General features: G+C 37.0%; 1 protein-coding gene and 1 long non-coding RNA gene across 4 annotated transcripts in view; one reads left to right on the top strand and one right to left on the bottom strand.

Moving 5' to 3' along the window:
* SPON1 (spondin 1) overlaps positions 1 to 18,258 on the bottom strand; it is a 189,691-nt gene that overhangs the window by 12,057 nt on the left and 159,376 nt on the right. Inside the window, exon 8 of the mRNA XM_021527583.3 lies at positions 963 to 1,164. Within this exon, the coding sequence (XP_021383258.1) occupies positions 963 to 1,164 (202 nt within the window). The remainder of the gene's footprint in view (positions 1 to 962; positions 1,165 to 18,258) is intronic.
* The window catches only part of LOC110469115 (uncharacterized), a 52,208-nt gene continuing 35,107 nt past the window's right edge, over positions 1,158 to 18,258 (top strand). For all 3 annotated transcript variants that reach the window (XR_014955313.1, XR_014955312.1, XR_014955311.1), the window contains exon 1: positions 1,158 to 6,865. This is a non-coding gene — a long non-coding RNA (uncharacterized LOC110469115). The remainder of the gene's footprint in view (positions 6,866 to 18,258) is intronic.

The raw sequence follows: 18,258 nt of genomic DNA, 5'->3' as shown, positions 1-18,258 counted from the left end.
AATAAAACAGGTGAACAGAAATGAGAAATTCTTTACTGTGCTGTGACCAAGCCCTGGGAAAGTTTGCCCAGAGTGGGTGCAGAGCCTCCATCACTGGAGGTATTCCAGAGCTGCACAGACTCCCATAGCCTGCTCCAGGATGACCCTGCCTCAACAGGGAGATTGGACTAGGTGAGTCGCTGTGCTTCCTTCCAGCCTGACACATCCTGTCCTTCTGTGATAAAAATACCCCAGGTGGATGTCACATCATCCCACTGAGACAGAGTGAGCATTTAACAGGGTAGAAATCCATTTGGATTTGGGTGAAATGTGCCGCTTTGAGCTTGCTAGCATAAGTAAAATATGCTGTTTAGTCTGGTAACTGCAGCCCTAGCAAAACTACCCCAGCTAAGGAGAAAGAATGCAAATTTCCACACTAAAAATATAAGAGATAAGAAAGACTCCTCGGACCTTGAAGCAGCACAGAGTGACCCAGGAGTTCTTTCTGTACTTTCTGACAAAAAACTGAGTACAAGTGTAACCAGCTGTAAGTGTAACTCGAAATCAGCAGAATGAATATGCATGAACCTATTGTGAAATTCTATGCATATGGAAGTTAGTAAAGGTAATAAAAAAGGATGGGGAGTTCTCAGGGCTGTGCATGTCCATTAAAGGGAATGATTTCCCACAGGCGTCCAGCGCTGGAATAAACATATCATCCCTACAAATCTTTATTGGAATTGTGTGGTTTTGGTTTTCCATCCGTGTTTCACCACCAGTGCTAATGCTGAAGGAACTCAGGCAAAACCACCGACAGTGAAGTGTAGTTACCACCTCTTTACATGAATTGCATTTCATTCCAAGAAAAATTTGAGTAGAGCAAAAAGTATGAAGGCATGGACGGCATCGCCGCGGATCAAACTGCTCCCCTACTTCAGTGCTCTGAGGGGATAATTTGGATAAATCACAGGTAGTGCCTATACCTCGTAGGTGACGCCGCTGTCGGTGCCGGCATCCCAGGGGATCAGATCCTGCACGACCTTCTGGACCCAGCCGCAGTCCTTGGTGCAGAGATCCTCGGCAGAGAGCCCCACGTTCCAGTCGGGGCTGGGGCCCAGCATGGTCAGGAAGGACATCAGGTGCCGGTGGCGATCCACGGAAAACTCAGCAGAGGGAGCAGCTCTCCTGCGAATCCGCAGGAAAGGCGTGAAAAACGGAGCCAGGAAGCTGCAGCATCACCCAAGGAGGTTTGCACCTCAATAGGTGAAAGGGATATAGCGTGGGCAATGGATTTGTAGAGAATTTTTAAAGTTTGATAAAAACTCTATGAAATGTAAATTTTAAGGAATTTAGAGATTTCAGATGAGCTAAGATTTTAGTTAGAGATAAGCCTTACTAGAGTTAATTAAAATAAATGAGTAGGCCTTGATGAAGTTAAGAGTTAGTGGTTAACTAATAATTGATTGCTTGTCAGCACAATGTTTGGTTAGCTGGGTTTATAATGAAGAATACACAAACTGACAAAGAGCTTTAGGAACATAAGACAATTGTGGGCCTCCTCTGTTCTGAAACCAATTGAAGACAAGGAATGGGAGTTGTACCAAGAGTTCATTTGTCATATCTGCATTGAAAAGGTAGAAAGGTCAGAAGGAGGAAGACTTCATTTACTTCTTCATTTTGGGACCCCTCCCCATAAGAGGGAGACTGACCCATGTCAAGGAACAAACCACGCATGCTGAATAGCTTTTGAAATTATTAGCATACAAGGCAAGGAATGGGATGTACTAAAATTGTGAATATGTATTTGTATTTTGGGTATTCAATACTTGGATGGATAAATAGACTCTGTAATCACCTGGAAGCTGTGGTGTGGATTTGGGAGAGATCCCACACACAATAAACACACACTTTCTAACTTTAAACTCTTAGAGAGCTTTTGTTCATCACAGTTGGGTATCAGTACTAGATCAATATCCATATTTCTTTAATAATTCAGAGCAGGAGCTTTGTAAACACACAAATTCTAACTTTAAACTGTTAGAGAGCTTTTGTCTGTCACAGTTGGGTATCGGTACTAGATCAATATCCACAATTTTTTAATAAATCATCTACATAGTATTTGTATGCGAACCTTGAGATAAGAAATGTTGATTTAGAAATGTTATGGAACAGGATAGACATTGTTGAAAAAGAAATAGAACTAGAAACAAGTTTTAAAGGATGGTTTTGTGAATAAAATTAGATACTTTTGAGAAATAGAATTATGAAAGATGCATTGTAGTAGGGTATTGTAGATGCAGGCGAACCCAATGGGAAGAAATGACAATGTCTGACTCAATTCAGAAGGCTGAATTATTTCTTTATTATAACTATGCTAAAATGCATTAATATGCTATATAAAAGAAGAATACTAAAACTACATACTACTTTCTCTGACTCTAACTCTAACACAACTCGTGACCCTCTCTGAGAGCCCAGCCCCAGGTGGGTTGGATTGGCCATCGGGCTCAAACAATCCTCACCAGAATCCAACCAAGCAATCACTCCAGGTAAACAATTCTCCAAACACATTCCACATAGGAAAAACAAGGAGCAGAAATAGAAATTGTTTTCTCTTTCATTTCTCTCTGTGCACCTCTATGAAAAATCTTGAGAGGGAGAGAAATGTGCCTGCCACAGAAAAGTGGTTTATGAGGGGTAGTTTTAGATGACTCATTTTAAGGTATTTATAATATGATGTGATAAAGTTGATAGGTTAAGAAATGTTTATAATGTACTGTAATGAGGAAATAGTTTTTGATTGTGATTGTGTGAATATTTGCATTGTCTTACCCTTCACATGAGACTAAGGATAGAATAAAAGTTTTTAAAATGCCTCTCAGTTACCCCATCTCTGGGCCAGAAAAGAACTTAATCCGACAATACAGAAATACAGAGCTGCAGCAGTGTGCTTATGCATTAGTGAGATAATAATAATAAAAACATCTTTCAAAAATTAGGGCTAAAATGGCGGAGAAATACCTTGATTGCTAGGTTACTTTTTACCCCCACCCCCAAAGCTAGTATGAGTTTCAACGGCAAAAGTTCTTGAAAGTGCTACTGGGTGTGCAGAAGAGAACTCACTAATAATAGAGTTTTAATGCTCCTGTGGATGAGTGCCAGAGCTCACCCCAAGGTCAGGGGTGGCTCCATGTGGTGGGAAACTCTCTCCTCCAGCCCGTGCTTCCAAAGAAAGGCTCAGCAGTCTCTGTTGTTTGGTCTCAAGGCAGTTTATTGCAAGTTATCTAAAAGATTTTCTTCTGGGGCTGCTGTGGTTTGCTCACAGCTCAGGCAGAGGCACACACACACCCTGACATCCTCTCTGACCCCGACTGCTTCTTCTCTCCCTGCCAGGGCTGCTGCTCTCTTTTATATGGTACATTACGTGTGACATGGGTACAGTTTTCCCCCAATGCCTATTACCTATATTAAATGGTGCTTTTCTATCTTTTATATGGTGCATTACGTGTTACATGGTTACAGTTTTTCCCCAATGCCTATTACCTATATTAAATGGTGTTTTTCTATCTTTTATATGGTACATTACGTGTTACATGGTTACAGTTTTCCCCAATGCCCATTACCTATACTAAATGGTGCTTTTCTACTCTAAACCAATCTGTGAGTGCCAACATCACCAAGAACATGGAGGTAAGGAAGGAGAAAGAGGAAGGACAGGCCAGGCCCAAATCCCTCCATCTTAAAACCTCTGACCCCCATGTACAAAACCAAAACCCCCCTGTACAGCACTCAAAAATTCTTCCCTTTACTTTGTGACTACTTCTACTCTAATATCTAAACTTTTGTGACTTCTTGTTCTTCCTGCAAAGTTGGTAAATCATTCCATGGCTCATACCCAAAATCACAGCTGTTTCCAGCTGCCTGCCAGGGTCTCAAATGCTTCTGACTGGGGCCCAGAACATCCAAAAATGTCCCCTGTCCCTGGGGAGGGAATCTGCTGCCTCACCTGGGCTCTGCCCTGCTGGCAGCAGCTCCCACATTCCAGGGCAAAGGGCAGCAAAACCAGCCCTGCCTGGAGGCCTCTGCTCACAGAAGAGGAGCTAGAACCCTCCGTGGCATTTTGAGCAACAACAAATGCAGAATTATTTAAAATATTACTTTGCTAATTCTGTTCTAAATTCTCATGTGATGCCAACGCAAATTTTCTACAGCTACAGGACTTGGGTTAATAGAGTCAAGTCAAGGTTTTGTTGGGCTTTTTGTTTTCAATTATATGCCAAAATACACTGGTTCAGAGTATCTACAGACCACATTTATTTTAAATGTGAGACATTTTTACAGTCTTATTTGTCCTTCCTTTTTTAGTTAGGTAACCAATAATAATGCCCATGCATGCTTAATAGTGCAGACACTGTTCTACTGTAGTCAGAAGGAGTTTATTCTTTTTATAAATGCTTATAAAAATGTGGTATTTATTTGTGGGGTTTTTCCTGGCTCAAAGCACTCTCAGTACATTAATAAAACCAGAACAGCTTGAAGACAATGCTCTTTCAGTAGCTATCACAAAGTTTCAACAGTAAGATATCAAAAGGTTAGCATGTTTAGTTCCCTTTCAATAGGCAAGTTAAGAATTCACTAATATGTAAAATATTCTGGCCACTCCTGTTCCAGAGTCTTCAGAAATTGTTGCTACTGTGTAAATTATCTTATGCTGAGTTAAAGACTCTGAGTAGAAGAGTTTCTAAGTATTTTATATCATTAATCCTGCCTTTCCCAGAAAGAAATGCAAATTACTTTTTTTTTCATTAGAGATAGAAGTCTGATTTCTTTTTGTCTAATGCAAAGTCATAAAATAATGAAAGACAGTAACAATTTCCCTCAGTGAATGCAGTATCCTGGTATATTTGTCAAGCACAGAGCCGTGATTAGTCCTAAAAAGCCTATTAAATGACTTCAAGTAGCTAAAGGATTTACTGCATTAGAAGGGTTTCTAAGAATTCCCTATAGGAATTATATATTTCAAACAGAGTAAGCAATGCACTGTAAAAATATTAGAGATGTGTGTTTGCGTAGCTGATGTTTAGATGGAGAGTATGTCTAACATGGACATGGCAGAACATCATATTCATCATGATGTTAATTTAAATAAGAATATGTTTGTATTTAAATGAGATATATTATTTATTATAATGTCATTATTTAGTGTTATTTATATTTATTTTCTATTATATATTACTTATATTTAAATAATAGTATTAATTAAATTATAACAATGTCAGTGTTGAAACCTTGTTAAGGAACATTTCAGTGTGAGATTCACTCTGCCTTCAAGACTTTGGATGTATTAAATATCAGTAAACTTGAGCCTGCCATAAATTCCCAATTCAGAGCACTTTGCAAAAAATCACTTATCTTCTGCTCCTTTGTTAGGGCAGGTAGATAATATTATGGCCACTTTACTGTATTTTATCCTGTAACAAGTTAAGAAAGAAAAGTGAAAATTCATAGAGGACAAATGGAGGCCTTTTCTTTTTTCTCCTTTCCTTTCCTTTCCTTTCCTTTCCTTTCCTTTCCTTTCCTTTCCTTTCCTTTCCTTTCCTTTCCTTTCCTTTCCTTTCCTTTCCTTTCCTTTCCTTTCCTTTCCTTTCCTTTCCTTTCCTTTCCTTTCCTTTCCTTTCCTTTCCTTTCCTTTCCTTTCCTTTCCTTTCCTTTCCTTTCCTTTCCTTTCCTTTCCTTTCCTTTCCTTTCCTTTCCTTTCCTTTTCCTCCCTCCTTCCACTTCTGTGCAGACATTTTCCAAAAGCACACAAATTTGACAAATACTTGTGAGGAGTATGGACACAAACTTGAACAACAGTTGTTTAACGTTTCCCAGCATCCAAAATCCAGAGTCCTTCCCGAGTTGCTGTAATTAAGGGGAAAATGACTAATTTAAGGCACCACCCATAACTTCTACCCAGATGAAGGGATAGGCAAAGACTGGGCTTATACAAGAGAAAACTCTGGGGGCTTTTGTTAGCTTTTTAATGGTCACAAATTTCATCTCTTTCAAGTATCCACATGAATGACAGATTTATGAAGCTGGCAGGAACCAAAATTCTTCCTGCATCCCTCAGCCACACATCTGGTTCAAATGCCCTAAGACTGCACTGTGGATCTCCATGAAGGAAACCAGTGCAAAAATGTATTCAGTATACCCTAAACCCAACTTTTTTTTTCATTTTTGTATTATCAACACTTTGGATAAAGTAGGAATTTGGAACATCTTTTTTCTCTTCAAAAATTGTAGAAGATGTTCTTCTGCAACAGGTTGAGCATGTCTGGTAAAGCCCAGAGGAAATCCTAAAGTGTAAATAACTTGTCAATTTTCTGCAAGAGACAAATATGTCCCCTTTCCTTCCCCTGCACAAATAAATGTGTCGCTATAGGACACGTGAAAGCACGATGTGAGCCACGTGTTATTTGCAAGGTAAAGAAAAAAGTTTATTCTCTGACTCTGACCTTTATACTTTCCCAAAGGTGACATTGGATTGGAGAGTGAATGGGCCACCTCTCCAAAGAAATTGGACAAACCACTAGTACATCAAGTTTCTCCAGCCCCATAAAAGAATGTAAACAATATGTTGTTTACAGAAATTGTGTGGGAAAATTTTTCAACAGAATGTAAACTCAGAAGGCTTTAGAAAATCTTCAGAATCAGGGTGACATAAATGCCTAAAACCAGTGGCAAATGAGAGTTGCAGAGCAAGTCCTGCCCATTAGGAGAGTGCCAGGTGAGAGGGATGAGAGCCCACGGGGCAGGGGAGCCCTGCTTTCCCTGGCTGAAGCAGTGATTTTCCACTGGGAGCCTGAGCAGCCTGCTGGCAATTCCTGTCACACAGCACAGAGTGAGTATCCTGCATCCTAATCTTTTCCATTTCCTTTATTTCTAGCCCATTTTATTTTTGTTAGCGGGACTAGGATCTCCAGCTACAGAGATGCCATACACTGAGCAGTGTAGGAAAATGGTCTTTTTTTTCGCCCTGTTTTTGTATTTTTATTTTGGATTGTGAGTTTTTCTATATTTTTTTTCTTTTTTTTTTTCCCTTTTAAGGCTGAAAGAGCACAAACATGATTTTGCTTCACAAGTTTTCTCCCCAAGTGACAACCTAGTTGCTATCACTGCTGGGGGTGGGGGTTAAGGAAGTCTTTGATGAACCATCAGAAAACTCAGCTTGCTGCATGACACACTTTTGAGTGTTGAATCAATATTGTTGTGTTCTACTGAGGTCCATGAGAAAGGAAAGAGAGCACACATAAGGAAGGTGGTTGTGTAGAGTTGCTGAATAAAAATAGCAAATATAGTATTTGGCATAATAAAACTTTGTGTTTACTTTTGGTTTGATATGTGATTAGCAAAGTAAAAGAAGTGATTAGCAAGTAAAAGAAGAAGCAAAAGGCAGCCTAAGCATATACTTGATCTTATTTTTTTAATAATAAGACCATTGTTAGGGTTGAGATTTTGCTCACTTTTGAAATTAAATTCTAATTCAGTTAGGAGAAAAAAGCTGATATCTACCATGGACTGAATAACTATATGGAGAGTATAATCACCCTAACCCCATTCTTAGGGTCTGGATCGTAGATTTATTTGAGTGTACCAGGATCTGATTTCACTTGTGCCCAGAATGGTGCAGTAGCCTTTTCAAATAGGAAGAAAAAAGTGGAAACACAGAAACTATTCAAGTCTGATCAGAGGCAGAAGGTTGAAAGCACTGTGGACCACAGTGCCATTGCTTTCATCTCAGTGGTCCTGATGATCATAAAACAGTTTATTTTTTTTTTTAATTATGAGTTTAGCTGGTTACAGGACCATGAAAACTGTAATTTTCAGAAACACCAAATGAACTTTCTGTTCTACCTCTAGTTAGCAAAAGTAGCATCCTTCTTTTTTTAGAGACTTGCACTGCATCCCATCTACAATTTCCAGGATGAACATTCCTATTTACTCATCTCTAAAACCTTTTGCTATTGATACAAATAACACTGTGAACATGGAAACAAACTTCACACCCTTGAACTTCCTACCAGCAGCACTTACACAACACCTCTTTTATTGATTACACTTTAAAGTCAGAACATCCTGAAAGGTGAGGTAGCTTCAAATAAAAGAAAGGAAGAGAATTAAGATCCCAAAATACCCTTAGAAGTCTGCAACCAACAGAGCAAATTAAATTACATATTTAGATGTTGTATTACTGAGAAAACCATTTATGAAATGATGGGAATGACTATTCCTGCATGGACAAAAAAAGTTCTATGCACAGGGATCAACACCTGAAGATAAACCCAGAGTTTCAGGTTTGTCCTGTCAACCCAGGACAAAGTTGCACAGAAGGAGGAGGAGGAGAATCTCCAGTTCTGATTAAATGCAGGGCAGGTAAGAACTTTAGCTAATGAGTAATTTAAACATATGTATGTTCCAAAAGGGCTACATGAACACTGAATCAATGAAATTTGATTGACATCTATATAAAAAGTTGCAAAGCACATTAATCTCAAGCTGTTGGTTTCTCTAAGCACCAAAACAGAGGAGGTGAGAGGAGGAGTTTGGCTGTTTTATTTCATAGGGAAGGAATGAAGAAAGACAGAAAACTTCTTATACATTTACCATTTGGACTACAGAACCTCCCAACATAACAACCTCTTACCTTGCTATGTGTCAGCTTTTAAATTGAGAATGTTGCTATGACCAGTTAAAAGTGGTGGATAAGTTATTGCACATTGAACTAGGGGATTATAGCATTACCACTGGCATTTAAACAATGCATCAGAACAAATGCTGCCCTAAAATATCAATTATCTGAGGGATTTTAGAAAGCATTACCAAAGGAAGGGACTTTGTGCACACATTTCAGGCATATTCATATTGTCCTATAAGCATGCCTAGATTGCTACTGTAGATAATAATGATATATTTATTCATTAACACATCAGCTCTTTGATTTATTACTTTCATTCATCAGTGGGCATACCTTGATGATATGATTAACAAATATGAGCAGGTTTTCTACACTGCAAGAAAACCTCAGGTACCTCAAGTCAGGACTGCAGCTTGTGAGACTGAGGATTATTTGGTGTGTTCTTTGCAGTTTGTCACAAACAAGGTGTGGCTATGGTGCTGGCAATATTTACTCCTGCTTCGAAGAGCTGTCTTTAACAAATGACACCATCAATACTATTGATTGGAATACCTAAAAAATGTGGCTACTCCTTCAAAATCCTTTAAAGAATTTTAAAGTAATACTGTCTTACTTCCCAGAACCATTTGATTTGCAAATATCCTAAGATGAGAGTTGCATTTTGCATTTTCCCAGTCCCAGTGTAACCTCTGAAGATGCCCAACTTTTATTAATTGATTATTGATTAATAAATGCACATTCTTGTTCATGCAGCATCCCTCTCCAGCCAACATGCACACACCTTTTGGTGTCTGGAGATGGGAACTGGGGTAAATGTTTAATTACCATTCCATTCATAACAAAATGCCAAGGGCTAACAATTAGGAGGTTGAAATGTTGGAAACAGAGTTGTGCTCACTAGGAATTGCAATGGCAAATCACCCCAGTTACTCAGTGAGTATTGACAGAGGAATGAGGAGGCAGGATCAGTGAGCACACGTGTAATTGCATGGAAATGATGCTGACATGATTACTCACTGTATTATTGAGGGAAATTATTTGGCTCAAGGAAAGACAGCAGGTGGTTGGGAAATAATCATATAACTGTAACTATCAATGGGAGGAACATGTAGAGAAAGAAGAAAAGCAAGGGATGAGATGTTTGCAGAATGGGATGAGGAAGTTTGATTTAACTGGATGGCCTTTAATTTCCATGAACAACGAGTATAAAGTTCTTGCAGGGATTGTTCTTAATTAATTATTTTCTATGTTTTAATACTTAACCTTTTTCCTTGGCTAGTGACATTTGAATTTTAAGTGGAAAGTAAATAGTGACAGAAAATGGAGCTGCCATATGTGCTCACTCTGACGAAAAAGAGATTTATACAAGTTTTTTTTCCAACAATCACATATGTTTTTACCTAGAACTCTTTTTTTCCTTGAGATTGGATTATGAATTTCTTAACGTGGGTGTCAGACCATCTGTCAGACAATGAAGTTTCCCTAGGTCTCAGTAGTACCTTTAAGTAAAGCCACTTAAGACAATTCTTGTTTGTGAGAGCAAAGTAATTTTTAGATTTTTTTTTTTTAGTCAACAAATGTATATAGAGTTATATAAATGTATATAGAGTTATATAAATGTATATAAGTTATATAAATGTATGTAGCTCTAAATGGCACTCAGCTGACATGGATTCAGGTAACAGGGTACTTCACAATAGCATGGATGCCAAAAGAGGCAGAAATTTCTTGCCTTGAGTTGCTAAAACACAACTCAGCAGAGTTTTGTCCTGACATCTGAGAAAAAATAAGAGACTGAGTTATTTTCTCATTTAAATGGAGCTCTGTAGAGAGCATTAAAATAGAGCAGCCAAGTTGTGAGGGCAGGATATGTTGTTGGGTTCATTAATTCCCATTAAGTTTTTGGAGTATCAATAAAATGGAAATTTATATGATTAAAGATTTCATCTTACATTAGTTATCCAAATGTATACATGCACTTTGAGCTCAATTTAACCCTGTCTCAAATAAAAATGCCTGATATTCTACATGGATTTTTAAAATATATATTATTGCTCAGATATATCTTCTGAGATTTTTGGTGTGACAAATATATCTACTTTATGGGACAAAAATATAATTTATATTTAAAAAAAACCCTAAATACAATTTAGATGAAAGAAAAAAGAATTTCAATTTATGTCAGGTTCTTACATGAAAGCTTGCATTTTGAAGTCAAAGCCTTTTAACGGAAGTGCTTTGATTAGTTTTCCTGATGGATAATCTGTTTATCCAACAGAAACCTCACTTGCATCCAGCTGTCAGGAGTTCAGGGACACAACCAAACCTTCCAAAGTCAGACAGGTGGGGATCACCTGAGTTTTGGGATTTGTAGGACAACACACCAACAGTGTGAAGGAATAAGATGCAGCAGGAAGTAAGGAAGGATGTGGCACAGGAAATTTTCTGACATAAAATACAGTTTAACCATTAGCCAAATGCAGAGCTGGAGCACTCAAACTATTTCACAGCTCCAGAGAAACTGATGTATTTTTCTTCATGTTATCAAAAGTCTCAGCTGACTTTTCCCCTGTATTTTGTGAGTTTTTTATATTGGATTGTCCTTTCTGCATTACTGTTTCTGATTAGACTGGGGGTTAGGATTCTATTTTTGACAATATTAAACTTCACTGGATGAATCCCAGTTATCTATAAAATCATAAAAGGAGAAAATAGCTGAGCCAGACACATCATTGTGTTGCCATAGGAACAAGAGACTCTGTCTGGTCTCCTCATTCCTGTCCTTCTGTACACAAGACCTCCAAACTTTGAGAATGTTTCCTGGTACCACACTGTCATTTTGGGGAAGGAAACTTAATTTCCAGCAGGACTGACAGATATTGGCTCTTACCCCATTTTAGGGTAGACAGCACCATGTGACAGTGGGGGATGACAGAGAGATAAGGATTCCTGGGAGAAAAAAGACCCTCCAGAGTTTTACAGAAATAAAAAAGTGAAGACTGCCACTACAGACTGTAGTGGCACCATTGAAACAAAATGTTGCTTTGCAAGAATAAAAATATCTGCTTTATAGGACAACATATTTGGGGGAAAGCAACAGAAATCTTTGCATTATATTAAATTCCTGGGATGCATATCATGAAACTACTAAAGTTAATATGAATTTTAATGCTCCAATTGTACATCCACGTTCATAAAAGCTTACTTTAGAAAGATCAGAGCTACTAGAATATCATATATTCATTTTTTCTTGACTTTTTTTTTTGAGGAGTGGGTACCATAGAATGACTAGAAAATTCTGGGAGTATCAATTGTTTCTTCCAAAGTTTATGTCTAACTAGATCTATTGAAAGTCCAAAGCCAGAAACCTTATTTTTTAAAGATTGCACTTCTGTTCCCTTCTGAGGAGTTGCTTATGAAACCTGAGTTTTTGAAAGACAAAGCATTTTCCTCATCACTGCATAACACCTGGTGAGGAAGCATTTTTGCCACAGAGCTATGACAAAAGATCTCATCGAAAAATTGAGTAGATAAATCTGAACAAGACTTATTCTTCAGTTGAAGTGCTTTATTTTTCTTTTATACAGAATGTATTTTTCCTCTGATAAATGCTTTCTTTATGCTTTTGTTATATTTCCTGTAAACGCTTTTACTTTCAAGAAGTTAGTTTCTAAGGAAATCAGCTTGACTTTAATGTTTTTTTTTTAGTTTAAGGGCGTCAAGATTTTTTTTTTTTTCACTTGTAATTGATGTAAGGAAAACATCACTATTGTGATAAAGAATGAGGTTTTCATATTTACATCTGTTTGTGTATTAAATAAATTCAGGTCCTGATTATGTCTTGCAAGAGTAATTCTGCCAGCTGTGATACAGGGTTCAAATGCCAATTCACATATGCTGCTTTCCTCCACTTCTTCCTGCAGTTTCAACAAAGTAGCTCACTTTAAACTATTAGAAATTGTTTTTTTATTCCTGAAAGCTTCAATCCATATTTTTTCCCACATCAGCAAGAACTCTGCTTCTTGCAGATGCAATCAGAACTAAATTCTGATTTAGTTCTCACTGCATTTCTTTGGATTTCACTGGGGCCTCTGTGGAATTTGTGTCCATCCATTTATGGCAGCTCAGATAAGGTCAGTTTCTGAAGGAATAATGAGCTACCAGATGTTACCAAGCAATCACAGGAACACTGAGATTTCTGTGCATTCATTAAACTTGGTCAGATTTGGAGGAGTTTTTCAACTCATTGATTGTCAAGTCATTTTTCCAAAGGATGGCAACACAAAACCTCAAGCAATAAACAGCTATTAGAACATTCTAAACACAAGCAAAATATTGTATTTTCCTCCAGCTTGGCATGAAAATTTCAATCTGCATAGTTAGCATGCAGGGGCTTAAGTTTAGACAAGACATACCTCACACAAAATCTTTTTATAATATTCCCAGAGTGCCTGTTGAAGGGAAAATATGGCCCATAGAATACAACATTACAACTTTTATTCTTATAACAGTGTAGCTGCAGTTGGAGAGAGACACTTAGGGAATTTAAAAAATACTTTCAAGCATCTCAAAATCTAAATCAGCTCATCTGTCAAGAGACAAGCACATCATAACTCTTCAGGAAAAAAAAAAAGGTATTTTCTTTTTAGGATAACATAAATCCAATGAGGTGTCAAATATAACCACATTTCACTCATTACGATGGCGAGCCTCTGAGAATGAATTTGCAGCTCAGACAATTCATCAGCCTATTCCTGGTTTCAATTCTTCATGCCTTAGCTGCCAGCAGTTTTATTTCCTTTTATTTTTCCCTTGTTCCTGATGGCTTGTTATCAACGAGATGGGCTTGTGCAAATGGCATTATTTCTCTGCTGGAAGTTTTGTTGTTCTTGTGAATTCAGTGCAGCTCAGGCACACTGATGACTGGCAATGACTGGTCTGGGGTTTTTGGCTGACTTCCCAACCACGTGCCAAGTGTGGTCAGAGACCTTTTTCTGCTGCAAGCTATTATCTGCAATTAAGAACATGAGATATTTTTGCCCCCAAGAATCCCTATAAGTTCATTAAAGTTCACTTTGGGCAATGGTTGGCTTCTACCTTAGCATTGCATTTATATTTTAGTTTTAAATCAATTATTCTTTTTAAGCTGTTCATGCTGTCCATTTTACTCTTTTTTTTTTTTTTTTGGTAACAAAAGTTAGCATCCATTTTTTATTAAAAAAAAAAAACTTAAAGGCACACATAAAGTGTTCAATGGCTTAAATTAAGCTGTGGAAGAATATAAAAAAAAAATAGGCAAGAAAATGCACCATCTTTGCTATTTTAAAAGTACAGAGGAAGTGGAAACCAGATTAATAAATTAATGCAGTGTTCATGGAGGATAGGTGAAAATATTTGACAAGTAGCATGAAAAATAAGCATTATAAGGAATATAAGAAGGAACAATAAATAATAATTTTCCTTATTTTTATATAACCCTCTGTTGACTCTTAGTCACACAAGAAAAATTTATCCACATGTGATTTATTTTTCAACTCATTAGGTGTAACAATGTTTATAATCAATTTGTATAACAAAACATTAATGACATCCAGTGCAGAGATGATTAAAGGAATAGGATATGAGCTCTTCTCATCCCTTTGGAGACAACAACAAATATAATTATTTAGACAATTTAGACAATGCCCATTACAGCTGGTTAATTGCAGTTCATCTGTATTTTGCCTTCCTGAATGCCATTTAAACCCAAACACAAGTGTGCATGTTCAAATGTGGGGTTTTATTTTCTTTTTTAATCTCACTTGGGTAGTCTGAGGACCTGATTAATTGAGCAACTGAATAATTTACTTATTGCTATTGTACTTTTTATAAATTATTTTCTGATAGCAATATCACCCTTATATATGAGCAGTTGTTTATCTGTTGCATTGCAAGCCAGAAAGTAATTTCATCACTCCTAATGGGACAGCACGAGGGTACAGAAACTGAAAATGAGCAACCAACCTCAGAATTTACTCCCCTAATGCACTTTTGTGACTTCACGGTATTTTAAACTAAATCAAGGTACAATTTCAAATATTTTAAGTGGATGGATAGGAACTGGTAGAAATTTTCTAATGAAAATTTTAGTTTGCAAGCCCTGAGGAACTTGGTGAGGTGCTTGTGAATAGTTCTATAAATCCTTCATAAGATGTTCTTAGGAAGACTAATTCCCAGAATTCACTTAGAGACATTGCCAGGTCTCCAGTCTGCAGGGCTCTGGGTATTTCATTATTTTTCATCTAAAACCTCTCTGTTATCAAAGCTGAAAAAAACAAAAAGCCTTGATTTGAATCTTCCCCTCTCATTGCTGATTAAAATTTAGTAGAGAGCAGCACTCAGCCCTGTCCCTGGGATTCTGAAGGAGGCAGAGCCAACATCTGGCTCCAGGAAAAGCAGAGGGAGGATTTTTATTAGGGTTTTTATTTGGGTTTTGTGGGTCCACACTGAGGCAGGGAATGGGACAGGAGCATCCCTGGGCGGGTGCAGGTCCTTCTGGCAAAACCAAATGGGTCCTCTCTGGAATGTGTGGATTTCCCAAAAACCCAAACAAACACCACTGTGGGATGAAGCCCTTTCCTGAGCCAGAGATGGGGCAACTGAGAGAGGCTTTAAAAAACTTTTATTCCATTTTCAGTCTCATACAAGTGTTATAATTCACACAATTAGAGATGTTATAATTCATCACAATCAGAAGCCAGCTGATTTTGGGCTATGGTAGAAGGTAAGGGAGGTTTTGGGGAATCAGTTTGGGAGTTGGGGGATGGAATGGATGTAGTTGAAAAAGTGGAGGATTTAGTAGAATGTTTAAAGATGTTAATTGTTGTATGATGGGAGTAACTTGGCTGTTGTATGATCTTTGTTTTTGGTAAAAGCTCTGAGCAAACACCTTCTGGCCCTACAAAAAGTGCAGCATTTCCTGCAGAAAGTGAAAGCAGCTCTGTGGAAAGGTCATTTAAGGTACATTTCAGCCCATTTCAGCACCATCTGACATGCCTTAAAAAATGTAACTGGCATTAACTGCTTAATTATTTGAACTTGGGCATTTATGATAAATAACTGCAGTGGACTATCTCAAAAATCAAACATGATACAAGGGGATAAGCATCTTGGTTTTACCAAAATCTGAGGCAACAATTAAATAGGGAGATAGAAAAATCTTTTTCTCCTCCAGTAAAATCACTGATCAAGGCCACGGATCCACTCTACAGAGTTTATAAATCTGTTTATTTTTCCTCCAACAGTGCCCACATTAATCTCTCCAAACCAAATCACTCCCAATGTAGGTAGAGCAACAAGGTACTGATTTTGATTTCAACCTACAAATATTTTTTAATAGAGGTCTCATTAAAAGAAAAATGCCAGGTTTTTTGTGGTTTACATGCTCGTATTTTATCCACATATGCAGCTTAGAGGGAAATAGATAATTCACACAGATGAATTGGAAATTAATTTCTCAAATTCTGCAGATAAACAGATATACAGATCAATTACCTAAATCCTGAAAATTAAGATTAATTCTAGCAGATTTTCTGAAAATCTTAAAAAGATTCCTCAAATCACATACTTTGTAGGACAGCACAAAAAGAAATGCCTATTTGAAACTTAGATTCAAAGAACTACACCATTATTTTGAATTTAATGTAAATGTTGTATTTTTCTACTGTTTTCAGTGGAGAGAAATGAAGCAAGCAATAGGAAATCAATTTCAACTAGATGCAAGTAAATTATAATTTACTTTAAAAGCGCAACTTTGTGGTTTTTAAGTTGAATTCAGAAAGAGTCAAAAAAAGGAGACAAATCTAAGTATTTTGTTTCCAAGTTTACCTAATTCATACACTCTTTTTTAAGTACTGCAAAGGAGTTTAAAAGAAAAAAGAAGGTGGAAATAGAGCAAGACATTTATATTCTCCAGGGGTTTTGGTGGCATTTTTTATGCATATGGTAATGTTACTAATAGCCATTTTAGTATGTAAACACCTCAGGAACTGAATTAGGAGATTGCAGGACAATAAGTTGAGCTTTTTAACAAAGAAAAATTAGAAGAGGAAAAGGAGTTATTTTAGTCCATTTCAGAAGAGAGTAAGGAGTTCTCTATCTAACAACATCTAACAATACACATCATTCAGTGATCTCAGTGTGGATGCTGCTTTAAGGAAGAAAAGTTTTACAGGCACAGGACCAGCACCAAATTACGATGAAGTAAGAAAAAAAAAAACCTGGTGAAAGTTAAAAAAATTAATTAAAAAATAAAAAATAAAAAGTTAAAAAAAAACTTTAAAAGAAAATAAACCAAGTATGAATAAATATATAAATATTATTTGTTTGTTTGTTTGTTTGTTTATTTGTTTGTTTTAAAACAAAAGTAAAGCAAGAAGCAAACCAACAGAGAAAGCCCAAATATACACATCTGTGGCTTGGCTTCCAATTGCCAAATACTGTAATGGAAGCTTATTGATCAGAGCAAATCCACAGCAGGATCAAAACCAACACCAAATATTTTTTGTCAAATGGTGACAGGAGAATTCTGGAAGATTGATAAAGCTTTTATTCAAGAATAAAGGAAGAAAAAGGCAGCCAAGTATGTCAGCATTTTCCCCTCTACCTTGTATGATCGGTCAACTGAAAGTTATTTTGGATCAGAACAGTTTTTCTTTTTTCAATCAACTTTCTCTAGATTGCCCTTTGATTTCTGGAACAGCTGAAGTCACATTACCTATAGCAATGCCAAAACCCCATACTTAGGAATAATCTGTCCCATTTCCACATATCCTCCATGAAAGCCAGGAAAAACAGCCTCAATATCTTTGTAGTCAGAGAAAAGACATCACAGGTATGCAAACCTTGAAATGGAAAGAGGTGGATGGAATCATTTTTGGGGATGATGAGGTAACTGTACCAACTTATAAATACATAAATACTTAAATCTCAAAATATAAAAAACATGAAAATATATAAAAATATATAAATACTTCTATTCATTGGAATTATAAAAGACAAGGCCTCCTTTTCTGTAGGCTTCACAAGTGCTTACTGAAGAGTTCTCAGGTAATTTTGAAATGAATGGAAAAGAGCTGCTCAAATTGGTGAGGAAAAGTCAGGTCTGGGTACAGCCCCAAGGCACTGGGAAACCACAGGATCATAACTGCTCACACAAACTGCACAGAGAGCTGGAATGGAAACAGGAGGGACAATTGGGAAGGAAAGGACAGTTTTCTAATCTTCAGCTCATTCAGAATGATAGCAAACAAAAATGCCTTTCACTTCAAGGTACATTGATTGTAACTAAGAATGGACTGAGGCAAAAAAAAAAAAAAAGGTTGGAAATAAAAAGAGGTTTTGCATCAAATTAAAAAAGAATAAAGTAAGAGAGAGAGAGAGAAGTAAGAAAATTCTTGTGTACACTTCATAAAAGCTAAACTCTTTATATGTCAGGTACTCTCACCATGCTGTTTACCAAGATAAAATACCTTGAATTTTTGCATTGAAATATGTTCTCTATAAGTTGACCTACTAAACTTTAAATTTACATACTGGAGAATAATTTCCATCCTGTATGG

The sequence above is a fragment of the Lonchura striata genome, chromosome 5 (genome assembly GCF_050655825.1).
Source record: "Lonchura striata isolate lonStrDom1 chromosome 5, ASM5065582v1, whole genome shotgun sequence".
NCBI classification, from domain to species: Eukaryota; Metazoa; Chordata; class Aves; order Passeriformes; family Estrildidae; genus Lonchura; species Lonchura striata.
Note: the sequence above shows the minus strand (reverse complement) of the source record. Positions and strands in the feature narration are given on the sequence as shown.